The sequence below is a fragment of the Cibotium barometz genome, chromosome 51, assembly GCF_041138505.1.
Source record: "Cibotium barometz isolate CiBa-2024 chromosome 51, ASM4113850v1, whole genome shotgun sequence".
Taxonomy (NCBI): domain Eukaryota; kingdom Viridiplantae; phylum Streptophyta; class Polypodiopsida; order Cyatheales; family Cibotiaceae; genus Cibotium; species Cibotium barometz.
Genome location: NC_141096.1, coordinates 18,393,586 through 18,413,807, shown reverse-complemented (window position 1 = coordinate 18,413,807; position 20,222 = coordinate 18,393,586). Strand labels below are relative to the sequence as shown.

The window sequence follows — 20,222 nt, the reverse complement described above, 5'->3', positions numbered from 1 at the left end:
CCCCTTTGAAAATGGTGTAATGCTGTTCTTAACCATATGGTTTCCTGACCACTCATGAGCTATCATGCAGTCTGTAATGTGAAGCCACCCTAACTATTTCAAGGCATTACCCACTTGCTATTCAACTTCAGATCGGAAGGTGAACCAAGATATGTACACTTAAGAAAAAAACACAAATTCAGAGACCTCTTAAAAACACAAACTCAGAACTTCTTTAATTACTGGCAAAACAAGGCAATCAAAAAATCGTTAATTGAAAGCAGAGTGAATGGAGTGTTTAAATACCAATTGGTGAGTTTCTTGAAATACCAAAGACCTTGTCTATCAAAAAAATCATCTTAGTACCATCCTCCATGAGTGTATATCAAACATATACAAGAGAGGAGACACCTCTGTTCCTAGATTTTTTTTTGCAGAAGCATGGCCATTGTTACAAAAGAAAGATTCAAACTTTAGAAGTTTAAAAACCTTACCAACTGGGCAACAGGGCCTCAGGTTTGGCGGAGAGTTATAATTTCAGAACAATGCAGGACAAACTCACGGTAATCAATTGCAAAAAGTGGAGTGTTTATGACAAACTTTGGTTTCTATTTACACAGCAGGTGAACTACTCAGCTGTACAGAATATTTACCAAAACTTATAGCCTGGGCAGTACTTTTTCCCTGACGCTTTACTAAATGTTCCTGTGGCTTGGGCAATACTTCTGGAACCCTGTATGCTTTACTTGAGTGCCATACGCTTCATGACCACTACTATCAGCACAAGAACAGCAAGCATCATGCATGATGCTACTGTCTTGTCTGTGGTGCTGGTGCTGTCTTTAGAGAAAAACGCATTTTCGACAGATCCAAACATAGAGTTCAATATCACAACTATTTTGTGAAAACACTGCAACACCTTTCCCGTCACAAAGTTGCAGACCTTGGACATCAACTTGATAAAATAATAATCTTCACTTTCAGGATGGACCTTCTCGTCGTCGCTGCAAGACTCTGCATAGCAAAAAATACTTTTTTCAGACTTAATTTTCAATGAAGAAATTTCTGAACAAAAACATAAACATAAAGGGGGAAAAAAAGATTATTCCAAGAATACAACAAACAAGGGGAATACAGAATATAAAAGCATATGAGCACCGATAGAACAATTAAGCACGCAAAAGTACCATCTATGTTGTGTAAAGATTGGGTGAGCTCTTGGACTTTCTCATTGCTTAGCACTGCCTTCCAGATGGCTGGATCACGAGCCAATGACTTGACAGCATCCTACAAGATTTACCAAAAATTTTGAGAAAACAACCTAAAAACAATCTTTAGGCCTGTTAGAAAACCAATCTAAACATATCAAACAACTCAAAAGCTTGCTCAAGAGGGGGAGTGAGTGGCACTGGCATGGCAAGCTCGGTCAGAAAAGAAGTCTATGGGGGAGTTATAGGGAAGAGGCTGACGCTTTGGGGAACTGACACTCCATGGACATTAGGGATTCAATGCAAAACTCATGAACACATACTGAAATGGTTGGCTTGACACCATGCCCCATGGCCCTCTTAGATCTCAATACCAATATGAAAGGGAACCCCTTTTTTCAGCAAGCTAGATGATGTGAGAAAACGAAAGCATTCAACTACTACAAACAGTAAACCACCCGCATTCCTGCTAAAGACATGGTTCAAGCCATACCTGAACTTGTCTGTTTGTCTGCAAGAGCTGAAATGCTTGCATAACGGGGCTGCTTCCTGCCAGGTGATTGGGCGAGCGGGAAGAAGGCGGTGAGGTGGCCGTTACTTCTTTGTCTAAAGTTGTCGGCATCAAATCCATACTATCTTCACGAGCTGTGATTCCTGGCACAGGTTCAAGTGAGTTCCCTTCTAGCACTAAACCAGAAGCCGGTATTGAGCTGCACAAGATCAGAAAGGCATATCATGTAAGACTGAGCTCCACATAAAACAAGTGATTTGGCACGCATTATCAAACCAAACTGGTCACTGCGGTGACCTACAATTAACTGTTGTGATTTTACAAACTATGCCATTGATTATCAAACCAAACTGGTCATAGCGGTGCACTATAATTAACTGTTGTGATTCTATATTATGCTGTAAGAAAATTTGAAAGAGTTTTTTTCTCCAATTCTTATTTTCCCGTGAAGTGTTTTTTTTTAATATTATCACAAAACATTCTCTACAGGGAACAAAAATACTGGCGTTTGTCCAGATATCCATTATTTTCTTGGAATTTCCAAACAAGGTACCAGAATTTTCTCACAAAATTTGAAAAATATGACCTTGGAACATTGGATATTGCAACTGAGGAGAGATCTCTTTTTCATGAGAAATTTACATCAAAGAAAGAGAAAAAGTTGTTTTTCTGCTTTTCAAAACCAGCAGGAGAATTGATCTGTCTACAGGAAGATAGAAAGAAACTTACAGGTGAAGAGCAGCGTGAAGTTCTTTAGTAGCCTCTTCCACCTCTTCTTCTGTGGGCGGCGGGGCGAATACAAGCCGGCGCAGAGCTGCTCCTCCTCCTTCCTCCTTCTCAGCCGAAGTGGCTGGAGGGCACTCCCACTCCTCTTGATCAACAAATCGCACATCCACCAAGGGCTGGACCTCCTTAGGGTTAGGGCTTGCGCCGCAAACCTCTTTCTGGGAGAGATTCAGCACAGAGGAGAGGTTCTCCTGCGGCCTCAAGGAGGCAGATGCAGGGGCCTGGACATGGCAGAAAGCCGCTGAAGTGGGCGCTGCCGCGACGCCGGCAACCGCCGCCCCAACGAGGCGCGCCATGCCCCGGAATATAACCCCTCCACCCATGGCTGCCCTGCAAAGAGTGAAGAAAACAAGTAGGCAGGTTTAAGAGGGTTAAGGTACTCAGAGATCGAGAAGAACAAAAATTAGGGTTTCTTCCTCTCTTTTTCTGCGCGATGGAAATAAATAATGCCCTTTACTCCCGCCTTCTATTTTTAAGCATATTACATGGCAACTTTTCCCCCTCCACTGGCATTAATAATTAGTGCCTTGACCTTAGACTATCCTAATATTTTACAACCTTAACACAACAAAATTTCCAAGGGAAACCAAAAAAAACACTACAAAAGCATTTTGCCCAAAAAAACCTTAATAATTAATGCCTTGACCTTAGACTATATATTACAACCTTAACAACAACAAAATTTCCAAGGGAAACCAAAAAAAAAAAACTCCAAAAGCATTTTGCCAAAAAAATGCCCAAAAAAACCTACAAAAACATTTTGCCAAAAAAATTGCAACTATAGTTGGTCAACTCAACCTTCTCTATGCCAGAAGAGTGGAGCTGGATGGGGCAATATGTGGAGGAGCTCGCAGATGAGACCAAATTGGAGACCGGATTGGATACAACCAGTGATTACATCACCAAAAATATCAACGACAAATCCATTAGAAACAACACATTATTGATGCCTTTTATCAAGGCAAAGACCTTTATAGAAAGTCAGTATGTCAATGTTTATGACAGTAGCTAGATGACCTAAAACACAAAAGCCAAAGGCCACACTCTTCATAATATGGTTTTATTCATTACAAAACACACCATCAAACCACGCTCTTCATAGAGTGAAAGCACACAATGTATAAACTGATGAGACAAGAGAAACTCTCGGAGCATCTTTGAGCACCTGAGGAGGTAGTGACAAAATCATCACCCTCTAGAATGGCTCTTTTGAAATCAGTTGTCCTCCCCCAAATGGAAACATATTTGCCAAAGTAATCTTTGTACTATGAGGAAGCTCTTCATCATCATCAATATTGATTGGATTACTATGGCTTCCCAAACGACCAAGAAGATTTGAGATCAATGTCTAGAGACTCACTATTATGCAAAACTTTCATGAATTTCCAGACCACAAAAGCCCTTCTTCTATCCATGTCATTCTCAGTCCTGGAAATGATCCAAAAGGTTGCCACTTCCTTGTATGGATTAATAGTGTTAAACCCAAAGTAGTACCCATTCTGTTTTTGGACATAATCATCCATACATATGGATATAATTATCCACATATACGTAGGCACGTTCCTTGTATGGATTAGTAGTGTTGAACCCAAAGTAGTACCCATTCTGTTTTTTGGACATAATCATCCATATATATGGTTATAATTATCCATATATACATAGGCGCATTTAAACAGATTGACGGGTTATAAGTAGGGTTTATTTTTTAGATCGGCTTGGGTTTGTACATAGTGCATGAAGCTAATGGCCCCTTGTGATTTCTTTAGAAACATTATGGTAGAAGAACCTACAATGTGGTTTGTCTAGGTCCTTCATATAGTGTCCTCTATACAATATCGAGCATATCCTCAAAGCTATGCATGCAGATCTATTTTGAGGCCTCTCTACACATTACTCACCCCTCTATAGGCTTGTAAATGTCCCATGTCGTATATTGTTTGGCAAGCTTATTACCCATAGCAATTAAGGGTGATGCCATTAATCTAACTACCATTTGAAAATGGAGGTGTGATGTAACGTTCCAAATTTCTCTAAAGAAAATGAAGGCTTATATATGTCCTATGTCTTACCAATAGCAATTAAGGGCAACCCATTAATTTAACTACCATTTGAAAATGAAATCTTACATATACCCATGCCTTACCCATGGTAATTAAGGGCAACACCATTAATGTAATGACCATTTGAAAATGAAGGTGACGTAATGTTCCACCTTTTTCCAAGCAAAAAGACCTTTGATGCATTCTATGCATACAAGCTCTTCAAGAAGTTCCCAAAAAGAAAGATCCATGTCTCCATTTCTAACTCCAATAGTAATGGTGGAGACTTCAAACAATTTGGTCTTCTTCTCATGACGAAACCGGAGTAGGTCTTGAGTGATGGGAGGTAGAGAGAAAAAAGGAGGGAGAAGAGAAAACAAGGAGAGAGAGTGAGAGGGAGGGAGAGAGAAGGAAATAAAAACAAGGCCTAGAGTGGGTTTAAGCATCCTTTTAATGTTTATTGATTGTGACGTTTTTTATCATACCTTGATTGTGACGTTTTTTATCATACCTTATTCCACCGTTGAATCAAGCATTTCCTAGACCTTAAACTGAGCCTTGATTTGAGGCTTTTAAATTCTTGATTATGCTATTCATTGTGCTAAATAGCTTCCTCATGTGGCACTGATAAGCCACCCTTTCAGTTGTTTAAGTTTTCATTGTAGAGATATTATCTTGTAGATGATTTCATCAAAAAGAAAACTAGAACAAAGAAAGAAAATTACTATCACAGCATGAATTACCCACTAATCCAACCTCTAAATATTTTATCATGCACTATTGTTCTTTTTGTATGCCATAAAAAGAAGGGTATACTCACTTTTTGGTGAAAGGTTTTGTCCTTTTTTTAGCTTTTCCTATAATCTTAAGAGTATTCATAAGTGTCTTATCACACACTATTGTCCTCTTTTACGCCATCAAAAGGAGGGTATACTCACTTGGTAAAAGGTCTTATCCTTTTTTTCCCTCTCCTTTTTTAACTTTTCCTATAATCTGAAGGGTATTCATAGTGTTTCCTTTTTTATGCCAACAAAAGGAGGGTATACTCACTTGGTAAAAGGTGGATCAAATGCTAGAATCAACATCATTAGAAAAGAGATTAGATGATAATTAAGATGTGATTAGTGAGCAATTAACTGATACTTAATGTAGACATGGATAATCAAAAATCAGCAAATTCTCATTAGGCCAATGCCTCAATTTATAGAGTTTACATCCAAGCATCTAATCCCACTGATTTCTCCTTGATTCACTCCACCTCTTTTGCTTGATTCTCTCCACCTCTTCCCAGAATATCTCCACACCTCCTAAATCTCCTCATGCTACCCTTTATTCTCTCCCAGTAGATACTTCTCACCTTTTCACAACTTCTCTCACATTTACAAATTCTCTTTTACAGCCTCTTGCTAAGGGCTTGTTTCCGCACACACCCTATTCACTTGTATATTTCAACAAAAGGTCTTGTCCATTTTCCCCTCTCCTTTTAGCTTTGCCTATAATCTTAAGAGTATCCATGAGTGTTTGTGTAGTATAATGCAAAATATAATTATGCATATATTCATAAAGGGCAACATGACGATATATGGTGAGGTGATCTAAACTATGCTCCCTTTCAAACTATTTATCACTTTTTGTCAAGTTTTACTTTTGTCCAAAGTTAAATAATAAGTTTTTTAATTTCTTTTGCGAGAACAAGTCAACTAAGTATAAATGGTTTCTATATTGGCCTACCATGTTTAATAAATACACTAAAGCCCTACAGTGTTGCTATTAGGATTTGAGAACCAATCCAATTTAGTCATGAAATTTCCACTTCTCTCTTTCTAAAAGACTAGACACTTATTATTATAAAGGTTTAAACATATTGAATATTTGTAAATAAGAATTTAGTCATGAAATTTCCATATTGTGTCTCTTTCTAAAAGACTGGACACTTCTTATAAAGGTTTAAACATATTGAATATCTTTTCAAACTTGTAAATAAGAATTTATATCATAAATTGTAATAAGTATGTAGGATCTGTGACACCATATAGAGCATGATGGTAAATAAACTTTTTGGGGGTATGGAGGGGTATGTTATTCTTATCAAGTGCCCATGAAAGATACAAAAGTGAAAACTTTTACCATTTCTCACTATATGGAAGCATAAAAGATGCAACTTCATTTATGTTTTAAAATGATAACACATGCAAGCTAGAATCTTTAATTGTAACTAAAAGACCAATAATTCTCGATTATTAGCCCATTATAATGGTTTAGAGAGCCTTAAGCATGTAAGGGTATTTTTTAAAGAACTTGTAAGCTTTCTTTCATGTAAAACTCAATGTGGCGGGACACCTGCTGGTGTGTGTAACTTTAAGTAAGGTAGACTCCCCTCTCACACCACATGCAAAGTAGAAAATATTCTTGTTCATATCATGCTAAGAAGTACTAAATGGATGAGAATATTTGTAGGCAACTTGTAGGTTCATTGGTTCAACTAATCTACATAAATAGAATGATTGATGGTGTGCTCATAAACCAAAAGTCTTCATAAGCATGCTCACCAAGTTTTATCTTGGTGTGCATAAATCCAAAATCTTCATAAGCATGCTCACCCAAATTTCATTTTGGTGTTGGATACACAAGCTAGTATGAATTCTGAATAATAATGCATCAACGAAAATTTATACATCCACCAAAATTTTGTTCCTCAAGTGGGAGACCAAAAACCCTAGATGGCATGGTGCATTGCCAACCATGATTGTATATATTATGATATAATTTTATTTTGAGCAAAGTTTCATGACCAATGTTGAAAATGAAATTTGCTTTAAAATAATTTCATTATACACTCCCAAAAGAGATTAGAATAGACACCCCTTCCCCACATCTTTCCCCAAAGACAAGGTAATAAGTTTAGAATAGACACCCCACATCTTTCTCAAAGAAATAGTTGACATCAAAGATATCCAAGTACATGATCTCAAAATAGCTAAAGGAGATATAATCATGTAAAGAGTAAATGGGCCAAATCCTAGAGTATCTTTAACTTTGCTTTGTTCTCATCAAAAGAATTATACTTTCTCTTTTTCTCAAAAACTAAAGCATGACAATCAAAAGATTTGAAAGATAAAACAAAAGTGAACAACATTGTTATATCCAACTCACACTCAAGATTACTATGATCATGCCATTGTCTCCTATCCAACCACTACACATGATAGCATGCCTCCCTATATCTAATCATAAGGAGACGAATATAAATGATGAATTTTCATGTAGCTTCTCTTTATTTCCTTTGTAAATGCTGTAAATATAAATGGTGATGTAGAGCACAATTTAAACTTGGACATGTATGATTGGAACTCAAGTTCTAGGTCGAATTGCCATGTAGCCTTCTCTTTGTTTCCTTAGTACAATAGTATAGATATAGATGATGGTCTAGAGTACAATTTTAACTTGGATATGTATGATTGGAACTCAAGTTCTAGGTCTAACTAGAAATGATGAAAAAGACACCAGTTTTTGAAAAGGTTTTAATGACTTAAACAATTGGCATAGATTTCAAAACTTTTTCTTTTAGTGTACATTCCTTAGAAGGACCAAGGTTAGGAACCTTAGGTTAGGAAAGTAGTATTGTGTTAGAGGGATGGGGTAGGCTATATAATAGGGTAGGCTATAGGTTATCCTTTATGAAGAATAAAAATGTGAACCTAAAAGCCTAGTTTATAATGTGGAAAAGTGGTTAGGAGGCAAAAGGTTATATTTGTGTATTAGTAGTAAAACTGAAATTCTTATTTTTGTGTACTAATGTATAGGTTAGGAGTCTATAGGCTAAAATAGTAATAAGTAACCTAAAATACTTATTTCAGTAATTAAATAGATAGTAAAAGCTATAATATTTATACTATACTTTTAAAATTTCTAAAAATAAATATTAAATAACTCTCTCACAAAGGTGGGGGAAGAAGAAGAAGCTACTGCAAGAAGAAAACCTATAATCAAACATATCTAGTATAGAAACTATTGCAATAATTTATCAAACATATCTAGCATACATCTACCATCAAGTAAGATTCAAAAGCATACAAGAAAACAAGAAGAGGAAAGAACGAGAGCTTACAAGTAAACTATTACAAAGGAATGGTTATGTATTTCTTATCTAGCATGTATCCATTCAGTAAGTATGATTCAAAAGCATACAAGCAAGAAAGAAGAGGGAAGAAAGAGAGCTCACAAGTGAACTATTGCAAAGGAGCAGTTGTGTATCAAGTAAACTATTGCAAAGAAATGGTTGTGTATTGCTTATCCAGCATGCATCCATTAAGTAAGATTCAAAAACATACAAACAAGCAAGAAGAGGGAAGAAAGAGAACTCACAATTGAACTATTACAAAGGAATGATTCAAAAGCATACAAGCAAGCAAGAAGACAGAAGAAGGAGAGATCACAAGTAAACTATTGCAAAGGAATGATTATGTATTTCTTATTATAAAAAAATGACTTATATATAAGTAGCTTTTCACACTAGGCTAGCAAAACTTTTCACACTAGGTTGGCAAAACTAAAAAATGGTCCAACCTCTCTATTACTAGTTTTAAGCGACTATATACACTAAGTCTATAGACTTTCCCTATTCGACATTAAGGTTGCTTTATATGTTTCAGTGCCAGTTTACAAAAGTTAAGTGTAGCTAATAAAATCTATATTTATACTATAATTTAAAATTTCTAAAAATAAATATTAAATAACTCTCTCACAAAGGTGGGAGAAGAAGAAGAAGCTATTGTTGCAAGAAGAAAACCTACAAACAAATCTATCTAGCATGCATTTATTAAGTAAGTAAGATTCAAAAGCATACAAGAAAATAATAAGGAGAGCTCACAAGTAAACTATTGTACATGAATGATTGTGTATTGCTTATCTAGCAGGCATCCATCAAGTAAGTAAGATTCAAAAGCATACAAGCAAGCAAGAAGAGTCATCAAGACATCCATTTAAGGGGCTTTTAATAAAATGGACTCGTGGGTCAAAAAGTAGCAATTTCCTAGGGTTTTCATGAGCCTTTCTTTGCGTAGAGATTCAAAAGCATACAAGCAAGCAAGAAGAGTCATCAAGACATCCATTTAAGGGGATTTAATAAAATGGACTCGTGGGTCAAAAAGTAGCAATGTCCTAGGGTTTTCATGAGCCTTTCTTTGTGTAGAGTTGCAATAAGAAGTGTTCTAAGCTTTATAATATGTGTTTAAAATAAGTATACTTTCTCTTTTTCTTATAAAATAAAGTAAGATAATCAAATGATTTGAAAGGCTAAATAAAAGCAAACATACATGGGCCAAAAAGGCATAGGGTTCTCATTAGCCCTTCTTTGTTTAGAGTTAATAAGAAGTACTCTAAGCTTTAAAATCTTGTACATAGCTTCTTGGTTGCATGTAGGAGATTATGGTAGCTATTGATCTTTCATACATGTAATGTGCACTAAAAGAAAAAGGATTGTAAATTAGGGAACTCATTTGAACATTTATTTGATATGTTTGGGTAAATATCATCACTGATAGAGAATCACGATCGTGACTCTCAACCTTGCAAGATCACATCCACTAATATCTTGAGAATCAACAAGAAAATTCTCAGGGATGTTTTTGGGGACTTCCTAACACTAAAGGGAAGCTATGAATAGCTGAGAATAAACAACAATTTTGATGATTTCTATCATGATCGTGTTTGTGATTTTTGATCACGACCATGATTCTGTAAAAATCTGTCAATTGCATACCTGATAATTCCAAGTATGCGCAAATCCATATTTTGGCCAGTTAAAACCATTTTGTGCACTTAAGGTTGAGAAGGCTTGTTCGTGATTTGATAATAGTGCATCTAACCCTAACCAAGATGCTCCTAGTAAAGAAGCTTAGGGGGTCAGCTCACATGACCAGCACACAAAGGAGTGTGTTTGCTTTGCATAGGAGGCTGAATTCTTTTGAATCATCAAGTAGTGAAAATCCATGAAGAATCCTCTTAATGAGCAATCGACAAGGGAGTAGGGCACTTTTTCTTCAACATTGTCTGGAAGGTTCATGGGCTTAGCTCGAGGAATCCTAGGATATGGTCATGAGCTTGAAAGGGAAGCTCTATAAGCTACCAAGGGACAACCATCGAGCTTAGATAGAGAAATGAGCATTGAAAGACCTAGAAGTATAGGGCAACAACTGAGGAAGGAACTATTGCCAGGGGTATTGATCCTCAACCCTCAATACAACATACTTTGAGAATACAAAGGGATCCTATAAGTGCCCAAAAAGAACGGGGGCAGTATATACTTCCCCACTTTGAGAGAGCTAGAGATTGAGGAAAGAATGAGAGAAGCATGAGCCCAACTTAGAAGGCTTGAACAAGAGACGATCAACTTAGATCTCCACAACAAGGATTTGGCCGAGAGACATGGCCAAGAGACATGCTATCAATACGGCAATGCACAAAGAAGGTTCTTCTAGCCTCAATGAATTGAGGCATGAAGACGATCTGGTCACATGAGGTAGTGTTAAGGAGATTGAACAAGAAATGGAGGAGGGTATGCCACCTTTAGAGTCAATTCTAGAGAAGCGATATTTGAATTAGTGTGTGAAACTTGTGGTCCAATCAATGACCAAATGAAAATATTTGTGTTCTCCCTTACACTAGAAGAGAAAGCGCACCAATGGTATCAATCGCTTAAGCCAAATTAGAGGATTAATTTTGTATAGCTTAAGAGTGTGTTGGTACTTGTTTTGTACAAAGTGGAGATAAGTGGAGCCGTGTGGCTCAATTATACTTAATTATACAACGTCAAGCAAGAGGAGCACGAGTCTATGAGCGATTACATCTCATGCCTAAAAAACTTGAACTCAAGGTGTAAGCCTAGGGAGAGGTTGACAGATGAGCAATTGCTGCCATGCTTCCGTAGGGGAGTAAGAGATACGAAGATGCATGATTACTTATTGTTGGCCAAGCACATTGCTTGATGATTATTGCAAACTAGATATTGACGTTGATGATAACATGCTTGAGCTACCACAACATGATGGCACGAAATATGTCACCCATAGTAGTTCCATCTCCCATGCGTGTCAGGCCTTCTACATTTGCGGTCATGAATTTTACTAGACACATAGATTTGTACGATGTGATTCTTGGAAAACCTTTTATGAGGAGTGCTAAATGCTGGTACATTATCGGGCGTACATGATTGGATCACATTTACCTATGGAAGGATTCACAAATCCTAAAAGTAGACATGCATACTTGGAAGATGCATCCCATGGACATGGGATTGCTTTAAAATGATTCAGAAACAACAGACAGAACCACCTCAGTGGAACTATGTATAACCCATGAACAACTAGAAGCATTATAGGAAGATAACATCTTGTTTTAGCCATGATAGATGCCATGGGAAATCTAGAATGAAGTGTGTAGAGCCAGATTAGAAGGATGAGATGTTCATTCACCATAGTATACATGATAACACCATTAGTGTGGTGGACTAGTCAAGGGAAAGATCTGCAAAAGAGCAAGAGTCTGAATCTGATAACTAAAAAGAAGCCTTGATTTCAGCTACCAAGGTTGAAATTCCAAAAACGGTTGAAGAGGAAAAATTATCAAGATACTCGAAGTGAGATTCTTGGACGAGGACCCACGAATGCTCAATGGCTTGTCAAAGCCACTGAAATTCACGAGGAATTCTCTAAGAATTAGGGAGAAGAGTTAAGCCGGGTAATGTTACAAACACCATAAGAGCCAATATAAGTCTATTATAGCCTTAGTTATAAGGATAAAATATAACCTCAATTGGACTATCCTCAATTGGACTATCCTCTCATTAGTTAAAAATATAACCTCAATTGGACTATCCTCTCATTAGTTAAAAATATATAATCTTTCCTTATAGTCTTCAAATGTAATATTTTCTTCTCTATCATCCTTCATGAGATAAATGATGCAATAGAGTGAAATTGAAGTTCGTTTGGACCTTGTGTTCATCAAGGCACAAATAAATATCAAAGGGATTGTTTTCCATAAGAGACTTAAAAGGCTATTAATCCCAATCATTCTGAATCGTATTAATTCAAAAATTATACAAGACTCAAGCTATCATTATCTCGATGAGAATATGGGTGTACTGATGATTAGTGAGAGACCCTTAGATAGAGAAACTAATGACTTTAGGAGGTTTATAGTCTAATTACTTTTAAGAGGTTCATAATTTTGGGAAAAAAACGTTTATTTAAATTCTTTTTAGTTAAAACACCATAGGAATTCTAATGTACCGTGGGGCAAATCATGTGAAAGATTCTAACACTTACAGAATCATGCCACAAAGAATCAGCCAAAATTGATCTGAACTGAGTCGTCATGATATGTTTGGAATATATGATTTTAAATCTTCTCGTATGATGTGAATACACCACAATTCATGGGCATGATCATGGCCACGTGATCATGCCAACGATTAACGTGATCACTACATGCATTCCCATGCTAGTAACATGATGCCACGTGTCTCTTGAGTTAAATCTTTAGCCACCTAATCACCTATACCTATAAATAGGTGAGTGCCCCTTCTATTTTTGTCACTATTTTCTCCATTTTCAAGCTTTTAGGTCAATCGCCATTTAGTTTGTCTGTGCCTGTTGTTGCTCTCACAATTTGAGTCCACAAACACAACCATCACTAGGTAGGATGTCATGTTTCCAATCTCCTTTTTTATTTCTCTTAATTATATACTTCAAACTGCTAAGACATCAAATAGGCTAAAGCGGGTAGTAGGTATACCTCAAGGAATCTTCCCTTTTCATCTTTTTTTAACTTTTCCCCTTCCTTGGATGAACACCACTCATTTACACATCTATTTGCACTCTCCTCTTCCTTCAAAATCTCAAACAGTATGGGTTCACCCAACCATAATTGTGTAGACTGCACAATCACGACCTCTAGCCCTGTGTTACTACATAATCATGTCACAAACAACAATTAACTCCTCAATAGTGACATTCAAGTTACCAATGGCACCCCTTAATGATCAATGAAATCAATGTGCAACTGTGATTCTACATTCTATGGAATCACGGCACGTGATTTCCATGTCACTAATCACGATGCCACATCGCCAATCATGCCTCTTAAATCATGGCACGTGATTGTTGTGCCACTAATCATAGTGCCATGTCGCCATCACACCTCTTAAATCGCAGCACATGACTTCCACATCACTAACCAATGTGTTACATTACCAATCACGGCTCATAATTGCCACATCACCAATCACACCCCGTAATTGCTACATCACCAATTACGGTGACAGCTCATCAATAACATCAATAATCACGCATATGATTATTAATCACAGCACATAAATGCCATGTCACTAGTCATCTCACGAAAGCTGCTTAATGACCTGCCATGTCATCTCTGCACAATCATGACATCAACTATGACTACACAATCATGAAAATTCACTCTTCATGCACAACTCAAATTATTAAACCTTGATCCTTCTCCAATGATTTGCTACTAAAAGAGAATTAAAACATGACAGCTTTCACGTCGTGATTTTGTAGTCGTCTGAATCTTGACCATGTGACTGTGAATCCAGCAAGCAAATCATTTCCAATTATCCTTATAATTTTGTGCTAATATAACATTCTAACATTTAAACTCTAACAAGGGACCATGATGCTCCTACTAGTCAGTGGACTGATAAACTATTCTCTGTTTTAGTATCATGGTAGGAAAGGGTGGCCCCTCTAACCCACCATACAAAGACTCGGGGTCATCACTTTCCTTGAGAGAAGATGGCAGAACCCCTAAGAAGCGGTTGAAGGGAAAGGCAAAGCCGGTCCACCAAAAGGCAAGCTATTAGGACAACTTATGGACCAATGCCAAGACACCATCATCATGTACCAGTGTCAGGACACCATCATCAACCACACTGAAATGGTGGACAATAAGAAGGTTTATTTTTAGTATCATTAACCCCGTTGCATATGGTTAGTGAATGACACCGAGGTAAAAGAGAAGGCTCACGAATCTGGCAAAATGCACTGTAGTACAATGCATCACCAAGCTCACGAATCTGGCGGAATGCAGTGTAGTGCAGTGCATCACCAAGCTCTATGCCAAATTTATAGCATCATACCAATAGGGCTCCAAGAGAGGCATGATCATAGGTACTGATGGAACCAAGAGGCCCATCCTAATCATAAAGAAGCTTATTGGGGATGCCCTCCACCTGCCATTCAGTACTAGACCCACACCCTTCTCCAAAAAGTTAGATTTATTTAACATCTACCCTCCTGACAAGGTCAACAATAATGGAGCAAAGTTCGATGCTCTCAAAGGTCCCAAGCTAGAGAAGGCTTGCACATTATTGCCTCCATGGTCATGGCAACAAGGTGGTGAATCCATACATCCTCATACAGGTTTGAAGCCATGTTGCAGGGATCCCATTACTAGAAGATCAACCAAAAGAATCGGATGTGGCCAAAACACGCAGCAATGCAAAGGGAACTTACAGAGAATTCAATAGTCATAGCAACAACCAAAGATATGATGGCGAATATTGGCTTGGGCTCTCTAGAAAAGGCAACAAAGAAAAGAGTAAATACCACCCCTAGATGATTCCTTTCTATTTCTCCACCCCTATCACCTTCAACTCATGCCAAGAAAGCACCACAAAGTCCCTAGCACTTCACCACCATGTTCTCCAACACCATAGAGGAAGTCCCTCTAGCACTCTACCACCTTCTCCAACTCCACAAGAACCTACTATCCTAGAAGTGCAAGAAGAAGCCACCCTTTCTAGTATGCCAACCAAGAAACTGAGGTGCTAAGTAATGCACAAATCTTACATAAAGCCTTGCCTCTGCTACACCAGCAAACCAACATTTGTACCTCCTTGAGATTTGACAAACCGGTTTGAATTAGAGGATCTAATTTCCCAAAGTCCAAAAAAGAGCCTCAACAGAACCATCATCTTCCAAGAAGCATGCCCAAGAGAGCATTCAAGTCAATTCTAGAGAGAAGGTAGATACTAGAGCAAAGCACCAAAGTCAATTCTAGAGACAAGGTAGATACTATAGCAAATCACCAAAAGCAAGAGAAAGAACAAAGAGAAGAAGAAAGTTTCAAGGCGCTCCTCCTATAGCTACAAGATATGGACACCACAACCAAGAGGGTGGTAGTCCACAAGCTTGAAAAAGGCCACCTCCATTGCCTAAAATCAAAATATAAGAGGGTGGATGAATACCTACAGTAGGGCAAGCGGGAAGATTATGAAATGGAAGCATACATCTCTAACTAGTATCCTCTTTGCCCAAATGATGGAGCAAAACTTTCATATGTAGGCTTTTGCACCAAACCACTTGCTCAAGCGCCATGCCAACATAACATCAAAGCTTAATGTATAACTAATGTTATGTTGGCATGGTGCTTGCTCAAGTGCCATGCCAACATAACATCAAAGCTTAATGTATAACTAATGGTAGAAATGGATTAAGTAATTGAGGAGGCTGAGCAAAGGCAAAGAGAAAAAACAAAAGCCAACCACGCCCTCACCACACAAGTGCAAGAGCTATTTGCATAGCTAGAGTCCCAAAAGAAGGAGGTGCTCGAAGCAGTTAGAAAAGAAAGGTAAAGAGCTAAAAGCTACAAAGACTAGGCTCAAAGGCATAAATGGTGGCGTTGGAAGGGCACCTGTGGTGCAAGCTAAGGAGATTTATGAAATAAGCTGCAATAACTATGAGATCCATGCCAAAGATCTCAAGGACACCTTGTAGAGCTTACAAATAGGAAGGGTAACAATGTTAGAGAGCCACCAATGGGTTGTCTCGCACTTAAATGAGCAGATTCTAGGTGCTCATTTAGTGATAGGTGGGACTACAGGCAAAAATGGTAGTGCTCTAGAAAGACAAGAATGATCTTGTGCTATAGAATCTATAGGTGTCCTAGAAGCTTGTCACAACACATGGAAATAGATGTAACCAAGGCTTTGGCTACCCACAAAGCACGAGTCACTGCCCTCCAATAACAGCTTTGTCCACTTAGAGAATCCATCGATGGCATAAGAAGATGACCCATTTACTAAACTAGTGGATATGACAACCCCATTGGCTGACTTTCCAGTGGTTCCTAGGGCCCCTAGTCAAACCTTTTCCCTATTTTTTGCTTCACTAACCCTCTCTTTGTTAATATAACATTATTCTTAGTGAGGAGCTAACTCAAGAGGATTTAGCACTAATCCAATAGAAAACCACCTCCACCTTTTGATGATGGGGATAGGGATAAAAGAGAAGCAGAGGAGGACAACACCTACTTGATGTTTAGCCTAAGAACCTCTTATTATCTACCATCTATGATAACAAAACTAGGGATGATACTAATGCACCATTAACTGAGAGACAATTCCCCTCTTATTTAATTGAGAGAGAATTCCCCTCTTCTTCCTTTCATTTTCTAACTAACACTCTTGACCCCCCGAAAAACCCCATGGATGGCTAGCCAAAGGTCGAGGCTCCCACACAACAACAAAGTCTTATGATGGGTGGGTTCTGACCCCATCCTCGATCTCTCAACTCTAGAATATGAGCAAATCATGAGAGCAGGAATCCTCTCAACTCTAGAATATGAGCAAATCATGAGAGCATGAATCCTCTACTAAAGCCTCATCTTATCTACCAAGCACTCTTGTAGATCACCCCATTCAACCCTACCACTCCACTCCAATAGAGGCTTATCCAACAGGGGCATAACCAGCTACTTTACCATACCCTTTAGTGGGAGACATGGAAGATGCAAACAAATCTGGGGCAGATGGATCACCCACCAAAATTATGATCCAATGTGGCGAAAGGATCAAGGCTCGCCAACCTTGGTTAGCTGATTTGCTCGAGATACAAATTGTCACATTCATGATCACCCACACTTTACAAGCGGTGGTTTCAAGAGCATCCAGTTGAGTCATGGTGTAGGGGGGTATGAAGAAATACATACAATGCTCAGAAAACAAAGTTTGCAGGCTAAAGAAGGCATTGTATACGGGCTGAAACAGGACCCAAGGGCATGGTATCATAGGATAGACCAAATTTTTTAAAAGATTGGGTTTATAAGAAGTGCTTCTTATGCTAACTTGCATGTTCTAAAAAGTCATGGCAAGATTGTTTTGGTTGTCTTGTATGTAGATGACTTAAACATTTCAGGTGAAAATTAAGAGATGATCCAAAAACAATGGATATGCCAAGCCACGAGTTTGAGATGACAGCAGACTTGGGTCTTATGCATTTTTGTTTAGGGATTGAGGTCTACAAGAGTCAGGTAAAATCTTCATTTCGCATGAAAAGTATGCTTGGGAGATTCTCAAAGCATTTGGGATGACAAACTGCAAGCTTGTGTCTATGCCAATGGAAGTGAACATGAAGCTTTCTACATAGGATTCTTTATACTTGTTGACATCAAGAAGTATAGGAAGTTGGTGGTGGGGGGAGTTTGATTTTTCTCACTAACACTAGACCCGATATAAACTTCACAGTTGGTGTGTTGAGAAGGTTTTCCAACAAGCCATGAGAGAGACATTGGAAGGAAGGGATGAGGGTACTTAGGTACATCAAAGATACTCCTAAGTATGGCATCACTTACAGCATGGGTGACACTCTGACAGGTTATTGTGATTCAGATTGGGCAGGAGATTGTGATTCTAGGAAATCTATTTTTGGATATTGTTTTTCGCTTGGTTTCGATGCTTTCTCTTGGACCAATAAAAAGCAACCTACAATGACACTTTCTTCCACAAAGGATGAGTATAAGGCAGGCTGCTTTGTTGCATGTGAGGTAGTATGGCTAAGGAGAATCTTGGTTGACATGGGAGTTCAGCTTAGGGAGGCAGCTTAGGGAGGCTACAATCTTCTTGCAGTGCAACAATCAGAGTTGCATGGCTATCCCCAAGAACCCTGTGTTTTATGCTCGCACAAAGCACATTGAGAATCAATATCATTATGTGCAAGAGCTAATTGAGGATGTGATAGTGGAGCTAGAGTATTACTCTATAGAGCAAAGGCTCTTGGGAAGGACCAGCTCACTCGGCATCTTCATCGAATTAGCGTTGGGACAAAAACCTAGTTTAATTTCAAGTGGACAGTCAAGGGGGTGTCAGTATACACTCAATGCCCGCCTCTCAGCATGTATCTCACTTTGATGTATAATGCACATTTGTTAGGCCCCCATTATGAGGAGTAGCCATGGTGCATATGTCTTCAGTGGAAACCCCGACTTAGACGCCGATGGGGTCATTATTGTGACCATTGATGATGGTTGGGAGGCACGAGCGTTAGCTGGGGGCCTCGAGGTGTTGGTATGAAGAAAATTCCCTAAAATATTCCCTTAGATACATGGTCCATCATTAGTGGTGGGCGGTGGTCGGTGGGCCGCGTTCTTGATACGCGGGTGATGTAATAGCCCTCGTTGTGTATACACGTCTACCACACTGCCTACAGTACTATATATGGACATGATTGCCATGAGTTAAGGCATCCAATTCTTGTGAGTATCCACCCCCTTTTGCGCTTTGTACATCCTCCATCCAGAGTCTATCTAGATCGCCATCTAAGCTCTACTTGAGAGCGTATAGGTGGACATCACCATCACTTGTACCTCTTTGGTATAATCAAAATTTTTGAATTCTCTCCATTGTGTATCTATTGTGCGTGGTCTTGCTATCCCTTTCCATTGTGTCATATTCTTATATTACTTGAAACAGTGCATGAATGATGGGCTTAAAGAGATGACAAAGCTACAATCTATCATCGAGGAGAAGGATGTTGCATGTTGTTAAAACCCTAAGATCTCTCTAGATAATTGTTATGCATAAACATGCATAAATCAGGCATAAACTCAACCACCCAACCACCCCCGATCCCAAGGGATGCACACATGAATCATAAATGAAATACATCATACCTCTACCTTGATGTCCCATACCATCAAGAGGTATAACTCCAATCCAATAGCATGTAGCTATAGTGTGAAATGGTAGATGAATAGATATGGATCTCTACACAAGAGACCATAGCATAAGCCTCCAAGCCTCCAAGCCCCCCAAGCTTCCTTGAGTGTGCCCCATGCCCCTATTATATAGGAGGGCCCTCAAGTGACTCTTGACTTTCCATTTCTCATGTGTGACCCTTGGATGCCTGACCCTAACCTTCACCCTTAAGGTTAGTCCTAACCCATGCTCCACTAGAGCTTGTTCCCATGCTCCCATGCTCACGAGCCTAATGTGGGTTAGCCTCTTAGTATATGCACACATAATGTGTATATAACATAGCACACATAATGTACATATAACATACTTCCCCTCTCTCAAAACATTGCACTCTTGCAATGAAAAGAAGGAGAACTGCGCTGAACAATCTCAACCGACTCCCAAGTCGAATCCTCAATTTCCCTATCTTTCCACCTAATTTTAATCTCAAGGATAAATCAACTACAAAGTTTCCTTTCCCTGAATTCATGTACCATATCAGGTTCATGTGGAACATAGGATAAATCTTCGACTTCAACGAGTTCTTGAGGAGTAACTCTGTTATCCTCACCTCCCAGTTTCCCTTTCAATCTATTGATATGAAAGACTGGATGAACTCTAACAATTGGAGGTAGTTTTAGTTCTTACGCAACCGTGCCAATCCG

At 38.5% G+C, this 20,222-nt stretch overlaps 1 protein-coding gene across 1 annotated transcript; it reads right to left on the bottom strand.

Moving 5' to 3' along the window:
* Positions 1–529: 529 nt before the first annotated feature.
* On the bottom strand, positions 530–2,920 carry LOC147609385 (uncharacterized). Its single transcript, XM_086787810.1, has 4 exons — positions 2,428–2,920; positions 1,681–1,897; positions 1,167–1,266; positions 530–993 (listed from the first exon to the last, which is right to left on the bottom strand). The coding sequence occupies exons 1-4, from the start codon at positions 2,805–2,807 to the stop codon at positions 722–724; spliced, it is 969 nt and encodes a 322-aa protein (XP_086643936.1). The 5' UTR covers positions 2,808–2,920; the 3' UTR covers positions 530–721.
* Positions 2,921–20,222: the final 17,302 nt, after the last annotated feature.